At 35.4% G+C, this 19,445-nt stretch overlaps 1 protein-coding gene across 2 annotated transcripts in view; it reads right to left on the bottom strand.

Moving 5' to 3' along the window:
* Positions 1 to 19,445, bottom strand: part of TMEM26 (transmembrane protein 26) — a 42,140-nt gene that overhangs the window by 2,327 nt on the left and 20,368 nt on the right. Inside the window, exons 3-5 of one of the 2 annotated variants that reach the window (XM_057735614.1) lie at positions 18,548 to 18,661; positions 16,660 to 16,880; positions 1,353 to 1,429 (exon numbers count right to left, since the gene is read on the bottom strand). In XM_057735614.1, the coding sequence (XP_057591597.1) occupies positions 1,353 to 1,429; positions 16,660 to 16,880; positions 18,548 to 18,661 (412 nt within the window). Of the gene's footprint in view, positions 1 to 1,352; positions 1,430 to 16,659; positions 16,881 to 18,493; positions 18,662 to 19,445 lie in introns of both variants that reach the window. The other variant, XM_057735613.1, reaches the window with a different exon arrangement.

Below are 19,445 nucleotides of genomic sequence, written 5' to 3'. Positions count from 1 at the left end.
TGCCATCTAAACTGAAGGTGCCTAATATTCTCTCAGAGGACACCAGCTGATCAATGGGTATAGAAAACCTTCTGGGGAACATTACAACAAAATCTCCGTGTGTGTGTGTGTGTTATTGGCATACATTTGTTTGCAATTATTAACTAGTAATTAGCTTTTGCACATTTCCAAAAAGGCACAGCCACCCTTTGCATCTATTCTCTTGACAACTTTGTTTTGCAAAGTGGATGCTAAGGTCTAAATTGGCCTCTGAAACCTCTGGGCCTATCAAAGTGGACCAAAAAAGATGCAGAAAAAAATTAAATATCTCTGTACAAAGATTAATTCTAATTCTGAGGCCATCAGGTAGGGTACCATAAAAAAGGAGTCAGACTTCAAAAAAAGGAACTATTCAGTCCTAGAATTGCTTCAGAGTAAAGTGGCATCCAGGAGAATTTCCAAATCAAAATACCAGGGCTCCTAGAAATTATGGGATTAACTCCAGGTCAGTGCAGTTCAACAGAACCATCTGTGTTAATAACAACGTTCTGTATCTGTGCTGTCCAACATCATAGCCGTATGCGGCCAGCAGGCTAGTGTGACTGAGGAACTGAACTTTAAATTTTATTTAAGTTTAATTAATTTTAATTAATTTTAATTAATTTTAATTTAAATAGCCACATGTGGCTAGTGGGTACTGAACTGGATGCTGCAGCTCTAGATCATCAGTATGAAATTCCCGGAAAATACTTTACTTCTTGCAAAGTCTTAGGGGTTTATGTCTTTATTAAAATAAGCCCAATGAGAGTATGAGAGCCACTACTGAGGAAAAATCTAATTTTCCATGTGGCCCTGAAACTGCTGTTATTCCCTTTGAAGTTCTAATACGAGGGTCTCACAAAGGAAGGAAAATGGCCCCTTAAAAAAGTCAAGAGATAACCTTCGTAGGCCACGAGCTGCGCTAAGCACAATCATTACACAATATGTCTTATTTGCATCATCACAAGAACCCTCAACCCTCACGACAATAATCATCATCCATGTCATGGATGAAAAACTGAGGCGCAGATGTGTTAATTAATTTGCAGAAGGTTTTACAAATTGTAAGTGATGGAACCACGGTACGAAATGAACATAAAGCTGTGCTCTTATTGTCTTAATTGTCTCAGGCTCACCATGTACCAGAGTGCATCATGGCTTTCCTACGTTTCAACCTGCTTTTCGTCTAAACTGAACTGGAACTAACACTGAGATATCAAAGTGATAAAAAAAAAAAAAAAAGATTTTCCTCTCAAATGCTTCCTTCGCTTCATTCCCGTTTATAATCAAGAGCAGTAATTTTCTGTTTCTTTGAGCAAACATCAGACACTTACCTGCCAGGTCAAGTGGAAACTGCAGCATGCTCCAAGTCCATATGACAAGGATGGCATAGACCAGGGCAGGGCTGTTCCTAGAATGCAGACACAATTTTAAATCAGCGATGGAAAATACGATCGCATGCAGAACAGTGGTTTCTCTTTTCTCCTCATATTTGACCATATCCTAATAAACCTCTTGAGAGTTGTCAGAATATCCTGGTGATATAAGATCTCCATGACAAATTCATGCATGCTTAAAATGGAATAATGAAAAAGAAGGTTAAAAAAAATCTGGGACTTAAAACCCAACTTCCACATGTGTCAACATCTGTGTGAATTAAGGCAAAGCCTCTTGGTCCCATATTGCTGTATTTATTCTTACAAAATCATGGAAACATTATGGGAGCGACATGCTAGGACAAAAGTTAGACATTAACCTGGAAATTCAGAGGGATGACTGCAAGAAGTTTCAAGGAGAGAAAGTGAAAACTCTTCCAAGATCCCAAGACTATAACTTAAAAATACATCTCAAAAGGGCTAGATAGGGCTCAAAAATTAAGAGCTTAGCATGTAAAAGAAAGCTATCCTCAGCTGGAAAAAAAAAAGTAGGGAGATGAATCCAGTAATCCAAGATTTACACTGGACACTAGGATGTAAATCAAGGAATATGATTGTTTCATTCACCATTGGATCCCCAGTGCCTATAACAGTGCCTGGCAAATAATAGTCAGCGAATAAATTTGTGGAAGGAATTATTGAACAAACAAAAGAAGGATCCGTACTTGGAAAATATACAAATATCACAGACCTAGGAGAATGGTCTCGAAGACTACAGTCAGAATGAATAGAGGTTACAAAAATACAAAGGATATGAAAGAAGTAGCAAAGCCACTTTGTTTTTTTACAGCAAAAACCCAAAGGAAGTTATCAGTTTGAGGTTAGTGGTGTAATAACAGATTTTGTTGCCAGCTTCTCTGTCAAGAGGGATTTCCAGAATGGAGAGGGGTAGGAAAACATCAGGGAAGAGTAATTGAAACCAAACTCAATGATGTGATTGTAAGGGATATCTTTAAGTGCTTCAAGTATTGAGACCCTGAAGAATCAGATTTTAAAACTGAGAGAATTTGTAAGTGAGATTTCTAAGCCATCATCATCTGTCCTGGCAGTTAATGGTGAAGACAAGGTTGGTGATAAAAATATGAAGTCTTAACTTTCAAAATGAAGCAGAAGTATATCTTCAACTATAAAGGCACATTTGCTATTAATCCCTAGTTAGATTATATAACTGATTATTTGAAAGATTTCTGAGAGCCCTTATTGAAGAAGACAGTAATTATAAGGAATCAGCACAGGTTCCCTGAGAACAATAGACTTGGCTAAGATTATTTTCTGTCTCTCTCTTTTTTTTTAAGAGTTAGGATTACTAAGCAGGTAATGATATATAAATTAATAATTTAATAATAGACATTTGGCTTTAAACAAGGCTCATGAAAAAGCCTCCCATAGTGTTCTTATTAGCAAGATTAAGAAATGTTCTGGGTGTGAGTACAGTTAGGTGGATTGCTAACTGTGTAAATGGCTCCCCAAAGGGAGCTCTCCAGCGGGTCGCTGCAGGCTCTGCCTTTGATTCTGTTCTACTTCACATTTCATCACTGAGTTGATTGCCAACATGGATGGAAGGCTTCTCATATGCACATGTGACATTGGGGGTTGGATGGGAAACCAGTACCCCAGAAGACACAACCAGCATCCCCAAAGATCTTGACAGGATGTAACTGGATGACCTAGAATAGGATAGAAGAGGTAGCACTTCACAGCAGCAGCCATTAAAAAGGCTCAAGGATTTTCCTTTCATGGTATCTAATTATGAGTCCACAATGTGACATGATTTACGATTTTCCAAAATTAAATGCAGTCATAGGTCGCTTCCCAAGGAGTATAAAGTCTAGAATTTTAAGTGAAAATGCCTAGGGGATGCAGTCTATAATTTATCCCTTTGCATTGTCAATGTCTATATATAGCAGACCTTCAATAAGTGCCTGAATTTTTAAATAATCTTACTTGCAGTTTCTGAGCTCATACCATGTGCCAGGCAGTTTTCTAAGTGTTTAACTCTGTGATCACACTTAATCCTCATGCCAGCTCCACAAAGTAGATACACTTATTATCCCTATTTGGCCAGTGATTTCAGCATCCACCCTTTTAACCTTTACATGATACTATTTCCATGAAGGAAATGGAAAGTTTTAGCCCTGCTCTATTCTACAATGTTCAGAGTATATCTGAAATATTATGTGTTGTTCTTCATGTTTTAGGAGGAACACTGAAAATGTTTTTGGTCCAAAAGAGAGAGACTAGGATGATGAGAGAACTCAGAGCCATGTTAGATGTGGCATAGTTCAAGGAATTAAAAACTAGAGAAGATTCCTTAAAAACTTTAAAGGGTTCTCATGTGGAAAGGGGATTAAACTTATTTCTTATGACTTCAGAGGGCCAATTCAGGTACAAAGGATTTTAGTTGAACCTATAAGAATCCAAATTTCATCACAATAGAGGAAAGCACTTTCTAATAATATTAACTCAAAATAGAATGAGTTGCCCCTGGGGTTAGTATATTCTCTATTAGTGAAATCTTTCAAAGAAAGTCTGGACAAAAACTTATTGAGAAAACTTTGGAGAGGATTTTGCAACAGATGTAAAATAGATTTCTCAATAGATGGTCACTTTTGAAGTTTCTTCTCATCTCAAACTTCAATAATTCTACCAAAAACTCATGTACAATCTGTCTACAAGGCAGCAGAAGGAAGTGTTAAAGCATGAGCTCTGGTGCTACGTTGCCAGAGTTCAAATACCAGCTCTAATGCTCACCAGAGAGATAGGATATGGGCCTCCAATCCCAGACTAATCATTTACCAGCTACATGAATATAAACAAATAATTTAACACGTATGTGCTTTAGTTTACCCACCTTCCATGTGAGGATGACAATAGTAAGAGTAATTGGATTTCATGTGATCATTTTTATTAAGTATGTTGTTAAATATGTTAAGCACATGAAGCTCTTAGAACAGCACTTGATAAAGAGTAAGCATGGTAGATCATTACAAGTTTATTTTTTTTTAACCTGTAACCTTGAGATTTTTGCAGCTTCTCTTGTGGGCCACTGTTCCTCTTATAAAATCGTGACAGTGATAGTATCTATGTCATGGTGGTGTTGTAAAGACTAAATAACTTACCACAACTAAAACCCTTAGGACAGTGCTTGGAATGCAGCAGCAGATAAATAAATATTATATGGCTACTGTTAGTAGTAGTAATAGTATTTGTATTTTTACTATGCCAACATACTTTTTAAACTCTTTGTGTTTTCATTTCATTATTATACAAAATAGGGATGAATGATAAGCTGACCTTAGCCCTAAGTAAGTCAGATTCTAACCCTATGATACCAAATATATGTCTTTTGCATTTGCAAGTATTATCTGAGCACATACAATATCGGAGAATGTGGGTGTTGAGAAACATATTACTAAAGTTATCAAAAATAACTTTGGAAAAGGCCAGAAAATCTTTGAAGCAGACAGATTTGTATTATTGATTCCGACAGTAAAATTTACTCAGGGAAGTTAAACGCTAGAATATAAACAAATCTCTGAGCTTAAATGGCACACATTCCAAATTCGTGAAGGAATTTTGGAGTGAATTCTTCCGACATTGTCTCTGTTGTGTAATTGTCTCCCCCGCCTGTCTTGCCCCATTTTCTCGTGCGTAATCTGTCTTCATAAATGTCAACTGAAAAGCATGTGAGCAGACAATGGACTCTATTCATATAGAGACAAAAGATCATTTGAAGTATAATTATAGATTCGAGTATCACTTCTCTACTTGGAAAACTGAGGGGGATAAAAGACTGGCATTTGGTAGATCAGTGCACCACAACTATTGGGTGAAAAGTAAAAATAAAGTCACGCATTGCTAACTTTTTAATTAAAGTACAGTTGATTTACAATGTTGTGTTAATTTCTGCCCTATACAAAATGACTCAGTTGTACATAGATATACATTTTTTATATTCTTTTCCATTATGGTTTATCCCAGGACATTGAATATAGTTCCCTGTGCTATACAGTAGAACCTATTGTCCATCCATTCTACATGTAATAGTTTGCATCTACGAACCCCAAACTCCCAGTCCATCCCTCCCCCACCTTGGCAACCATAAGTCTGTTCTCTGTGAGTCTGTTTCTGCTTTGTAAATAGGTTCATTTGTGACAGTTTAGATTGCACATATAAGTGATATCATATGGTATTTGTCTTTCTCTTTCTGACTTACTTCACTTAGCATGATAATCTCTGGTTGTCTCCATGTTGCTGCAAATGGCATTGTTTCATTCCTTTTTATGGCTGAGTCGTATTCCATTGTATGTTTGTACTACATCTTCTTTATCCATTCATCTGTCTCTGGACATTTAGGTTGTTTCCATGTCTTGGCTATTGTGAATAGTGCTGCTATGAACATAGGGGTGTATCTTTTTGAATTATAGTTTTGTCTGGATGTATGCCCAGGAGAGGGATTGTTGGATCATATGGTGATTCTGTTTTTGGTTTTCTGAGGAGCCTCCATACTATTCTCCATAGTGGCTGCACCAACTTACATTCCCATCAACAGTGTAGGAGGGTTCTCTTTTCTCCACATCCTCTCCAGCATTTGTTATTTATAGACTTTTTAATGATGGCCATTCTGACCAGTGTGAGGTGATACCTCATTGTAGTTTTGACTCGCATTTCCCTAATAATTAGTGATGCTGAGCATCTTTTCATGTGCCTATTGGCTATCTGTATGTCTTCTTTGGAAAAATGTTTATTTAGGTCTTCTGCCCATTTTTCGATTGAGTTGTTTGTTTTTTGTTATTGAGTTGTATAAGCTGTTTGTATATTTTGGAAATTAAGCCCTTGTTGGTCACACCGTTTGCAAATATCTTCTTCCATTCCATAGATTGCTTTTCATTTTGTTCATGGTTTCCTTTGCTGTGAAAAGAGCTTATAAGTTTGATTTGGTCCCATTTGTTTATTTTATTTTTATTTCTATTGCCTTGGGAGACTGACCTAAGAAAACATTGGTACAATTATGTCAGAGGATGTTTTGCCTGTGTTCTCTTCTAGGAGTTTTATGGTGTCTTGTCTTATATTTAAGTCTTGAAGGCATTTTGAGTTTATTTTTGTGCATGGTGTGAGGCTGTGTTCTCATGCATTGCTAATTTGCTTGACTATTTCTTTTTGAAAGTGTAAAGACTCCTGTAAATAAGAGATAATCAGTGGGTAGAATTCCTCTAGCTTTTTAAAAAGCTTCCAACAAACCTCTTCAGAGGGGGGAAAAATTAAGGAGAGAGAGAGAAAAGGAAAGAAAGAAAATGAAATATTAATCTAACATGGAAGAAATGTTTCACCGAGCAAAAAGAGCTAAATTAAAAGAGCATACAGTGTAAACATAGAAAAACTCTCCTTTGGTCAGATATTCACAGTGAAGTAGCAGTAATGCTATGGGAACATTTTCCCAAATGTGTTTTTTCTTTTTAATGAATGATCTGTGTTCAAAAAAAGACTGCACAGAATGATCTCCAAAGGTGTAAATAACCACTTAACTCTTCTTGGCAATTATATTGAAATTCAGACTTATTAAAATGTTGGAGTGTGGCTGTAGCAAAATGAAATGGTCAGCAAATCCTCTCCCCAGCAAACATACATAACAATGGACAAACTGTCAAAAACAACCACTTCAGATCTCTAGAAATAAACCACAGGCAAATAACAAACTGAGTAACATTTATTCATAAAAGCTAGTAGAACTTCAGTTAAGAACAGTGAGCATCTAAGGGATGTTCCCTTATCCCTCCAGCTTTGTTATGTAAAGCAAAAATTGCACGAGACTGTTAAATAGGCAATGAAGACTTTATTGAAGACTACTGCATTAAGGGAGCAAGACTGAATTCACCCCCACTGAAACAAAAAGCACAAGAGTTTTTAAATACTGGGGTGAGCAACTGAAAAAGTACTAGAGGTCGTCAGAGAGGGAAGTTGGTCAATGTGAGTAGGCCATCTGTGCTTGCTAACTGGCACTGATCTAAGTTAGGTTCCTATCATCCCAAAGAGACTAGGAGATAGAGGTGATGATCACATTTCAAAGGGATGGCTCTCACATCCTTGAGAAAGCTATTTCTGGGTTGTAAAACTGGAAAGAGGCTACGAGAAGACTTAGCCAAAGGGACATAGAAAGAATTTACAATTGCAAGCTTTCTGAAATAAATGCTCTGAGGAAAGGGAGATCAGAGGCCTACTCTCAGGAATAAATTTTTTTACAGTTTAGTCAAGCTGACGGAAATGTTAAGGCTATCTTGGTCAATCAGAGTGGTGGTTTTACCAGGGAGAGCTTGGCAATGAAGACCAGAGGACCCTGTGACCAGAGTATGCTGACTTGATTTGGAGTAAAGTATGAAATCCCGTGGTTAAAGGTGTGGTCAGTAAAAGTAACAAATGTAGTTGGAAATGAATGGGGAAGCCCTTGGCTTTGCTACTTTGAGGTTGCAATCCCAGTTGGGGTGAGTGACAGACTAACTTGAAATTTAATGGAGAGATCCCGAAAATAAGAGAGACATAGAAGGGCTAGATGACATCTCCATGTATACCAGACTTGTGCAGGGACAATCTAAGAAGGCACAGTAGAAACTTAAAACTGGTCATATGTGAAAACTTTCTGAACTCGAACGTGCTATCCAACTCATACACAGATCCATCAGCAGAGGATGGAAGTCATAAGGGCTCGAAGTGTTTGATCGCAAACCCTGCTCAAATCATTGGCTAACCATTAAGCTCTGTAGTTATAGGTGTGCCTCTAATAACCATGCTAAAGACAAAAATCAGAATTTAAAAAAACAAAATAAGACCAAGCAGAGACATCAGTGACTACAATCCAAGGGGAGATAGAGTCCTCGGGTTAATAAGTTCAGGCAATTTATTCAGACAAGAAGAAGATGCCTGAGGCATGTGGGGAAGCCCAAGGATAATATATTGCTACAAAATATAAAATATCCAGTTTTCAACAAAAAAGTACAAGACATGCAAAGAAACAGGAATGTGTGACCCATGCTCAGGAGAAAACAACAACAATCAGTCAATCAAGAGAAACTGACTCTAATGGGGTCCAGATATTGGATTTAGCAGATAAAGACATCAAAGCAACTATTATAAATATTTTCAAAGAACAAAAGAAAACTATGTTCCATAAACTAAAGAAAACTATGATGACAATGATGCAACAAATAAATAACTGAAATAAGAAGTATAAACTAAAAAGAATTAAATAGAAATTCTAGATTTGAAAATATGGGTACTGAAATGAAAAATTCACTAGGTGAACTCTACAATTTGAGTCTACATATGGATTGGAGATAGTAGAAGAATCAATGATCTGGAAAATAAATCAGTGAAAACTATGCATTCTGAAGACTAGAGAGTAAAACAGAGAGGAGAAAAATGAACAGAGTCTCAGAGACGTATAGGATGCAATTAAGCATTTCTATTTGTAATAGCAGCCCCAGAAGGAAGAAAGGACAATGGGGCAGAAAAAATGTTTGAAGAAATGTTGGCTGAAAATTTCTCAATTTGAGGAAAAACATTCACTTACAGATCCTAGGTCAACAAAGTTGTAGTAAGATTAAAGACAAAGAAATCCACACGTAGACACAGCACAAACTACTGGAAGTCAAAGAGAAAGAGAAAATCTTGAAAACAGCAAAAGAGAAACGACTCATTTGTACAGGGTAACAAGAAGTAATGGCTAACATCTCATCAGAAATAATGAAGGCCTGAAGAAAGTGGAATGATACATATAAAATGCGGAAATAAAAACTGCGGGGGAAGAATTCTTTATGCAACAAAACTATTTTTCAAACATGAAGGAAAAATACACACATTTCTGCACAAAGACTAGGAGAATTTGTTGCTAGTAAATTTGCCTTAGACGAAACAATAAAGGAAGTCTTTCAGGCTAAAAGAAAATGACACCAGAAGGTAACTTAAATCCACAAGAAGTAATAAAGAACATCTTCAAATATGTAAGTAAATAAAAGAGAACATATAAATATACAATCATATCTTTTCTTCTCTTAATTTCTTTAAAAAAATGAGTCTATAAAACAATAATTATAAAACTGTACTGTTTGGCTTATAACACATAAAGATGTAATATATATGACAATAATTGCAAAAAAGAGGGGGAGGAAATGGAGCTATTAACTTATAATAGAATATGAAGATTTAAAATCATATTGTATTCCCTACAGTAACCACTAATAAAACAATACACAAATCAATAGAGGAATTAAAGTTGTTCATTAAAACTATTTTTAAAGCAGTAAATAATTAACATAAGAACAAAAAGGAAATGAGACGTAGAGAAAAACAAATAGCAAAATGGCAGACATAAATTCAGCCAAATCAATAATTACATTAAATATCAATGGATTAAACACATTGTAAAAGCTTGGAAAATGTCCCCCCAAATTCATGTCTACGTAGACTTCAGAATGTGATCTTATTTGGAAGTAGGGTCTTTGCAGATGTAATCAAGGTAAGATGAGGTCGTAATAGATTAATGTGTGTCCTAATCCAGTGACTGGTGTCCCTATAAGAAGGGGAAAAATTGCAGACACTGACAAGACACAGTGGGGAGAATGCCATGTGAAGACACAGGCAGAGATTGGAGTGATTTGTCTACAAGCTGAGGGACACCAGAATTGCCAGCAACCACTAGAAGCCACAAGAGAGGCATGTAACAGATTCTCCCTTAGAGCCTTCAACAGAAACCAACCCTGCTGGCACTTTGATTTGGACTTTCAGCCTTGAAGACTGAGAGAGTATATACTGCTGTTGTATTAAGCCACTCAGTTTGTGGTATTTCGTTACAGCAGCCCTGGGAAATTAATATACACTCCAATTAAAAGACAAAGATTGTCTGAGAGGAAAATGTAAACTCCAACTATCTGTGGTATAAGAGGAACACAATTTAGATGTAAAGATACAGAGTTTGAGAAAGATATCCCATGCCAATAGTCATCATAAAATAGAGTGCCTGGATTCATATGAGACAAAGTAGACTTTCAGACAAGAAATATTGCTAGAGGAAAAGAGTGACATTTCATGATGAAAAACAACTACTACATGAGGAAGAGGTTTAAAAAGTTAATGTGTGCACATCTAAAAACAGAGCCTCAAAGTACATGAAGCAAAAACTGACAATATTGAAAAAAAGAAATAGACAATTTAACAGAGTTGAAAATTTCAGTGCCTCACTCTCAATAATTGATAGAACAACTAGACAGAAAATCAGTCAGGATATAGAAGACTTGAACAACCCTATCAGCCAACTTGACATAACTTACCTTTACAGAACACTCAACCAAATAACATGTTCTTCTCAAGCACACGTGGAACATCCCCCAGGAGAGGCCATGTACTAGGCCATAAGATAAGTCTCAGTATTTTAAAAGGGTTAAAATAATTTTGTATATTCTCAGACTACAACAGAATTAAAATAGAAAACAACAGGGAGAAATTTGGGCAATCCCCATATGGAAATTAAGCAGCTTACTTCTAAATAATTCATAGGTCAAAGGAGAGCTCACAGGAGAAACTGAAAAATAATTTGAACTGTATTAAACAAAAAGATAACACATCAAAGTTTGAGATGCAGATAAAGCAGTATTTAGAGGGAAACTTATAACTTTGAATACCATATTAGAAAAGAAGAAAGGTTTCAAATCAATGTTTCCATCTTAAAAAACTAGAAAAAAGAAGAGCAGGTTAAATCCAAAGTAAGCAGAAGGAAGGAGAATTTAAACATCAGAACACAAGCCAATGAAATATAAAACAGAATAATAATAGAGAAAATCAATGAAACCAAAAATTAGGTATTTTAAAAGACTGACTAAATAGAGAAATCAAGGAAAAAATAGAGGAAGACACAAATGACCAAACTCAGAATGAAAGGGGTGGGGGGGATGCATAAAAAGTGACCCAGTGGAAACTGACACACGTATAAAGGAATAATATTATGGACAACTTTATAAAAAATAAACTTAGATAAAATGGAAGGATTCCTAAAAAGAAAATTATAATCAAAACTGACCTAAGAGGAAATAGAATAACTGAATAGACTTATAAGAAATAATGATATTGAATTAGTAATAAAATATCTTCCCACAAAGAAAAGCCTAGGCTTAGGTAGCTTCCTACGTGAATTCTGTAAAATATGTAAAGAAGAAATAACACCAGTCTTACATAGTGTCTTTCAGAAAATAAAGAAGGAATGCTTCCTGAGGTATTCATTGAAGGAATATTACCCTGACACCAAAGCCAGGAAAAACCTCATTCAAAAATATTACTAAAAATCAGTATGTTTTATGAGTATAGATATAATGTCAGCAAACCAAATTCAGCAACATACAGAAAGGATTATACACCATAACCAAGTGATATTTATCCCAGGAATTAAGGTTGACTTAACATCTGAAAATTAGTTAATGTAATACACCATATTAATAGAGTAAAGGACAGCCACCACATAATGATCACAAGAGAAACAGGAAAACATTTAAGAAAACTCATTGTCCAGAGAGAGAGAGATTGGAAGAAAGAACTCTCAGTAACCTAGATAGGGATTTCCTCTAACTGATCAAGGGCATCTATTAAAAATATCTGTGCAAAACCTATAGCTAACATCATCCTTAATAGTGAAAGGAAGAATGCTTATCCTTTGAGCTTGAAAAGTCCACTCTTATACTTCTGTTTAACACTGTATAAGAAATTCAAGCTGGTGCAATAAGGCAAGAAAAAGAAATAAAAGGCATACAGATTAGAAAGAATCAAAACTATCTTTGCTTTCAAATGACATTATCCTACAGTGTAGAAAGCCCTAAGGAGTCTGCAAAACTAATAAGCAAGTTTAGCATGGTTGCTGAGTACAAGATTATCACACAAACGTCAATTGTATTTCTATGTAGTAATTAAAAAACATGAAAATGAAAAAAAAATGAAAATGATATTAAGAAATTAAGAAGACAGTTCTATCAAAAAGAAAAAATATGTAGGAATAAATTTAGGAAAAGTACAGGACCTATATATTGAAAATTACAAAACATTGCTGAGAGAAATTAAGGAACATCTGAATAAATGATGAGATAGTTCATGTTCATGGATTGGAAGACAATATTATTAAGATGCCACTTCTTTACAAATTGATGCTTAGATTTCTTACAATTCTTATCAAAACTCCAGCAGGATTTTTTTTTTTTGTAGAATTTGAGAACCTAACTATAAAACTTATATGAAAATGCAAAGGATCTAGAAAAATCAGAACAATTTTTTAAAAAGAATAATGTTAGAGGGCTTATAGTATCCAGTTTCAAAATTTACCATAAAATTCCAGTAATCACAATAATGTGGTACTCGCATAAGGACAGACACAATAGGAAGTCCAGAAAAACTCCTTATATATGTGGTCAATTGATTTTGACAAAGATGCCAAGGCAATTTAATAGGGAAAGGATAGTCTTTTCAACAAATGGTGCTAAGACAGTTGGTTCCAGCTGGGACAGAAAATAGTGCTGGGACAATGCCAAAACACAAAATGAAACAAGACAAAACATGAACTTAGACCCTTACCTCACACTACACAAAAACTAAGTCAAAATATTACAGAGGAAAATATTTCTAATTTTGGTGAGAAAAATATTCCTTAGAATCTATGATTCCCAAAGCACTACACAGAAGAAAAAATGATACGTGGAATTTTATCAAAATTCAAAAAAGTTGTTCTTCAAATGGCAACATTAGAAAATGAAAAATTGTATACTGGGAGAAAATATTTACATTTATGTATCTAATACCGGACTTGGTGTCCAGAATATATAAAGAACTCTTACAACTCAATATAAATTAATCCAATGAAAAATGGGCAAAACTTTGAACAGATACTTCACCAAGGAAGATATGTGAATAGCTCATCAGCACATGGAAAGATGCTACACATCATTAGTCATTAGGGAAATGCAAGTTAAAACCACCATATGATACTACTATGAGCCCGGGAGCATGGTTACAATCAAAAAGACTGGAAAGAAATGTGTTGGTGAGAATGTTGAGAAAATGGAACTCTCACACATTGCTGGGGGGAATATAAAAAGGTATAGCACTTTGGAAAACAGTTTGGCAGTTTCTTAAAAAGTTAAGCATGTACTTAACATAGAACCCGGTCATTCTACTCCTGGGTATCTATACAAGAGAAATGAAAACAGATCCATACAAAGGCATGTAACTGAATGTTCACAGCAATACCATTCTCAATAGCAAGAAAATCAAAATACACACGTATATTGACTATTGAATGGATAAATAAAATGTGGTATATGCATGGGATACTATTCAGCAATTAAAAAGGTGCTAATTACCCACACATGCAACAATGGGAATGAACCACAGAAACATTATGCTGTGTGAAAAAGCCAGACACAAAGACTACATACTTTATGATCCCACTTCCATGAAATTTCTAGAAAAGGAATTTCTCTGGAGGCATACAGCACATCAGTGACTGTCTAGGGTTGGCAGTAGCAGTGAGAATCGACTGCAAACAGATGCAAGGAATCTGGATTCCGGTGATAGTTACACAAATCTATAAATTTACTAAATATCATTCATCATTGAATTACAGTAGATGAATTTTATGAAGTGTAAAGTGAAGCTGTTATGAAAATTTTGCAATATCTTATGAGTCCATGTAAATTCATAAAAATTAGGAAGATGAACTTCATGTGGACATGTGGAAGGAAACTGATTTAAGTTAAAAAAAACAAAAAACAACAAAACAGGTATTAGCCAGGATGCAGGAAAGAGATGTAGACATCACTGTGATGTAGACATCATTGCAGGTTTTCTCCAAACCTATCAGTTGAAATTATGGAATAAAATAAAAAACAAAATGTTGTAATAATAATTGATGCTAAGTAGATTATAATGAACTCCCTTTGCTGTTTTATGTGTAAACATCTTTTACATGTATATTAAGTTTATGCTTCACGATTGTCTTTTTGAGGGCAAAGGGAAAAGCTTTGCTGCAGCGAAAAGGATTTCAGTCTTTTCTTTGAAGAGATGGAAATTTACAGTGTTAATTCTTGCAGTATAGATGGGGCCTGAGATGAAATTAGAACTTGGGAGGTGGGCCTTAGGAGGAAATGAAGAACTCTCAGTTCTTTCTGGGCCTTGATTTTGGAGTCTTTGGGTCATGATGGAGACATACAGAAGTCTAGTGGGGGCCACAGAAGGTCACTAACACAATGCAGTTTATATTAAAAATAAAATGATTTCATCCGAGATCATGAAACCTGAAAAGATATTTAAAAACAATAACCAGGACAGAGTTTATTTAGTTCTATTCTCAGAACATGGTATAAGTTTAAAAGGAGAAAAAAAAATCTATAAAACACTCAGATTAATGTATAGGTGGCAGAAGAAATTGCAGAATTGGAATCACCTGGGTTAGGATAGGCGTGTGTGTCCTTTGATTCATCACTTTCTCACCATTTGCTCCCAAATCTCCACTAGCACTGCCTGGCCCACACTAGATAACAGTCAAGAGTTGGTGAATGAATGATCCCTTGTGATTTTCAAGGTGTTTCCCCCACCCCGGGCAACTGACATTTTAATCATTAATTTATTTAATATTCAACATCTGTTGGCAAACACTGATCTATAAAATGCCTCTTGGTGTCACTTGTATCTGGGCCTAATACACAGGCCATTAACGTAGCTGAGTTGGGCATTTCTCACATTTTTATAACCAGCCCCTCAAAACATATTCCTCCTAAACCCCCTCTCCAACCCTATATCCCTTGCATCTTGCTAGATATTTGGCATTTATGTGTTTATTTCTATACAGCTGGTTAGTTGTCCTTATATTTCCATGTCCCTATCTCTGTGCCCATGGTCATTTATTGTTGTTATGTGCTCATCATGATTTCCTTATGTTTTCTTGTAACCTCATTGTATTGTAAGTATTTTAACCTATCTGGAAATATGTTATACAATGTAAAGCACTGACCAAATGTTTGGTATTAAAGCTATGGAGCTTTAAAATCAACATTTTGAGGATAATGGATCAACTTAGATTGAATTCTTTCAAAAATTCTGTGTCTACTTACAGTATAAGAAAATTTAGTATAAACGGAACAGGAAATGTTCATGTAAAGGTAACCTACGGTTATAGATACACTTTGTACTATAATTGGGATATTAAGTTTACTCAGTAAGTTAGTGTATTTCGCTCAGCTTTATGTTTTGTTTTTTGAGAAACATAGCATAAAGTAAACTGTAGCATTAAAAGCCAGCCTCATTGCAATTTATTTTTATAGCATAGTGCAAAACAGTAAAGCTGAAAGTACATTCAGGCACTGAGACTTAAATCCCTAAAGGTAAAAAAGTAGTTCCATAAACAGATGTGATCATGGATTCTGAGTTTATTTGCTTGTGGCAAAAATAAAAGTACCAACTCAATAAGTTTTAATTTATAGGCATCTGTACCAGATAGCCTTTGGGCCCTTCGAACAAAACTGACTAAAAATCGAATTTAGTAAAATAAAACCTAATCTGCCCCATTCTCCATTCACACCAGGGAATATAAATTCTCCAACTGGCTAGGGGAGAGATTTCTCCATGTCTCCTCTAGGTGCTTTCCTGGAATGGTAGCTCTGCTCTGCTCTAGAAGAGATGCTTATGATTGGCTACATTCCTGGACACTCGAGAATGTGAAAGAGGAGCTAGGGATGGGCATTCCACCCCCAGAAAGTTTTCAGATAACCATGGCTTCTTCTAACCTGTGGTCATGCAAACAGGCAGAGCTTCTCTGCTCTTACCCACGAGAAATATTATCTACCCTTTTTCTCTAGCAGCAACTTCCTTTGCATGTTCATATACAAAGTTTATATTGACACACATGCTACATACGTGTATACGCATATCCATACATGTGTGCATACATGTATACACGCACACATACGTGTGTGTATACATATATACGTGTGTGTGTGCGTGTGTGTGTTGGGGGGCTGGTACCTAACATGTACCTGGACAGCAGCAAATTCTATGATTCTACCACTGGACATATGATATACTGAAAATCCCCCATTCATGCAAAATATAAATAATAGACAAGAAGACAGATGTGTGGGCCTGACCTTGAAAAGAAGGTCTTTTCATTGCAGGGCCTGCTTACCTCACATTTTCTTCTTCCAGGGTCTCACTTGTGAATTCTAGGATGTCAGCAGCTGTCCCCACAAACATAAGGAGAAGTTGAGAGAGTTGATCCCGAGTGATACCACCTCCAATGGGTAGAAGCCATCTTCCAATTATTAGCATTAGCAGGAATGTCTGATGGAGTCCCAAAGTCCAGACTTTCTCGCATACTGTAGATAAGTTATTTACAAAAACTTTGGCCTGTTTAACAGAAATGTCATACAGACAGAAGGATTATGAGCTACCATCTTAGAGAGAGAGGCCTTCTTCACCATGGCTTTCAATCAAGAGTTAGCTTTTGTGGAAGGTAATTTTCAGAAAATGATTTTTCACTTAATAAAGAAAGTAAAATTCTTTTCAAGAGAACACTCTTTAAAAAAAAAAGGGCTAATGTGGTCCTTAAATAGGGCAGCTTTATAACTGAAAGTAATTTAAACCTTTCACTTACTAGTGGGATTGTAAGTATGATATTTTAAAAGCCAATTCTGCAATGTTTTATAGATAATTTCTCATTTTATCATTTCATCAGTCTCTGTAACAAGTATAAACACATAGCAACATTTTTAAAATTCCTATATTTTTCTTTTATAGATTTCAAATCAGAATTTACTAATCTGGTAATATTTTCAGCATGGTACAAATCTTCTCTTTTGATTTTTATTGCTTTAAAACACTTATACCAAAGGAAAAGATATATAATAATGTTTATTCATTACCTAAAAGGAAAGAAAGAGAATATCTATAAGGTTATTTTTATTCTGAACATTTAGCATATTATTCAAAAATCCATAAGCTTAGCAACCAAATTTTATTCTGCCCTTATTCTTGGACTCTGAGAAAAATTTACATCCCATTTATGTATTCTGGATGCCATCTCTTGCCCACTTCTAAATAACTTTTAACGTGTATTATAACCTATAGGTTATAATATACTTTATATAAGGTTATAATCTTTTAAAGACTGCAGGGGTGTAGATCTCAAGTGGATTGGATAGTGATTCCAACTGATTTATACAAATGACTTCACTGTATTTGTGTAAAATTTCTTGACCCCTCTTGATCACGTGCTAATGCCATGTGTAAAGGTCAAGGAAGGATGCCAACCTCATTGAAGCCATGCGTGAAGGTCAATAATCGTTCATTTGCACACTTCTTCATATATTTTCTATGAGACTTCTCATACATTTTATTTAATTCTTAGAGGAAGCATACTAGCAGGGTAAATATTAATATTTTCAATTGTCAGATGATAAACTGAGAGACAGTGAGATGGGTTTGTTCAGTGATACGGGTAAGCTGTTACTGAAACTTGAATTAGAACCCAAAGCTAGTTCTGTTAAACCTCACAGAATCAGTAGCCTGTCTTACTGTTGAAGACATGGTTCAGTGGTAGGCGCCTTGGCCTTGAATCGCTCCAGTGTATCACTTTCTGATGGGTCATTGTTAGTTTGCCAAATACCAAGCATGAGAAGAACAAAGAAGCAATTCTATTTTGGCTGGAAACCTTCCCTGATTTATTAATATAAACGCCTGAAAAATATATAGGGCAGATCCCAATCTTTTCGTTATATCATTCCTTCACAAATGTGTGTATCTCTCTTTGTCTATAGATTGTCTGATCTAAGTGTTAAAGGTTCCTTAATACTGCAGGTTAAATGTATTTATTAATGTATGTAAGATATATACGCCTCTATGCTTGTTAAATATGTAATACTGTTATAAAATACAATTATCTTGTGAATTCCTGAGGCAAACAATTGGCAAATTTCCCTAGGAAAGAATGAGCTGAAAGGTATAGAGCATGTTATCCTCACCAAGTGAAAAGGTGATCTGCTAGATCCTTTAATATACAGTGAGAAAGCTCTCACCGTCTCAATGAGATCATCCGCTCTGTTGGTTTGTCCAGTTGACAACAGAGTTTGATTGAAGTCTTCTCTGCTGCTGGTATTCCTTGACATTCCTTCAGATTGGTTACTGCAATACTAAGAAGTTTTTTTTAAAGGCAATATGTCAAAAAATATCACAGTAGGTAGAGTTTAAGATGGCTTCAGTGCATCTAAGAGATTATGAGCAAATATGTGAAGTTTCTATAGCGTGCATAAGCATTTCCGAAAATCAGAATATAGGCTTGAGATAGAAAACCACTTTTCAATTAATGTAAGAAAAGAATCAACTATACATGTCTTATTTTTCCACAAGTCTATGAGGATATAGATGCTCTGAGTTCATTGTGGAGAGCTGTAGAATTTATGGATTGATCCCTGTGGTCCCTTCCTTGAACCCTGGAACAATTATAAAACAAACCAACAAGCAATGAAAGCATGTATGATCTTGGGCAAAGCACTCATTCTCAGATTTTGTTTCTTGTCCAGAGCCTCTTTATCTAAAATACCATTTTGCTCATGTAGATAATTCAGTTACTTTCAACCGTGCCTGTTAAGCACTGTAATAACCAAATAATAATAATAATAATAATGATAATAAATTAACATATTCACTCACCAACATATACATTTTGTGTCACTTCAGAAGTCAGTTTAGGTTTATAGAAAATTTAGCAGTAGACCTAAAATAAATGGCATTTTTCCCCCTTCTTGTTCTTTCATTTTGCATGTAAATTTCTACAAGAGACCTGTGCACGATTTTTATCCAGCTAGATGCTGGGAATCTGAGGTAGAAAAAGAGAAGAAAAAAGTACATAAGAAAGGAAAGGGGTGGCACTTGAAAGTGTACTGTAGCCAATGATTAATTCACAAATGGGTTAAA

This window comes from Hippopotamus amphibius, chromosome 5 (assembly GCF_030028045.1).
Source record: "Hippopotamus amphibius kiboko isolate mHipAmp2 chromosome 5, mHipAmp2.hap2, whole genome shotgun sequence".
In the NCBI taxonomy this organism is placed as follows: Eukaryota; Metazoa; Chordata; class Mammalia; order Artiodactyla; family Hippopotamidae; genus Hippopotamus; species Hippopotamus amphibius.
This window is presented reverse-complemented; position numbering and strand designations above follow the sequence as displayed.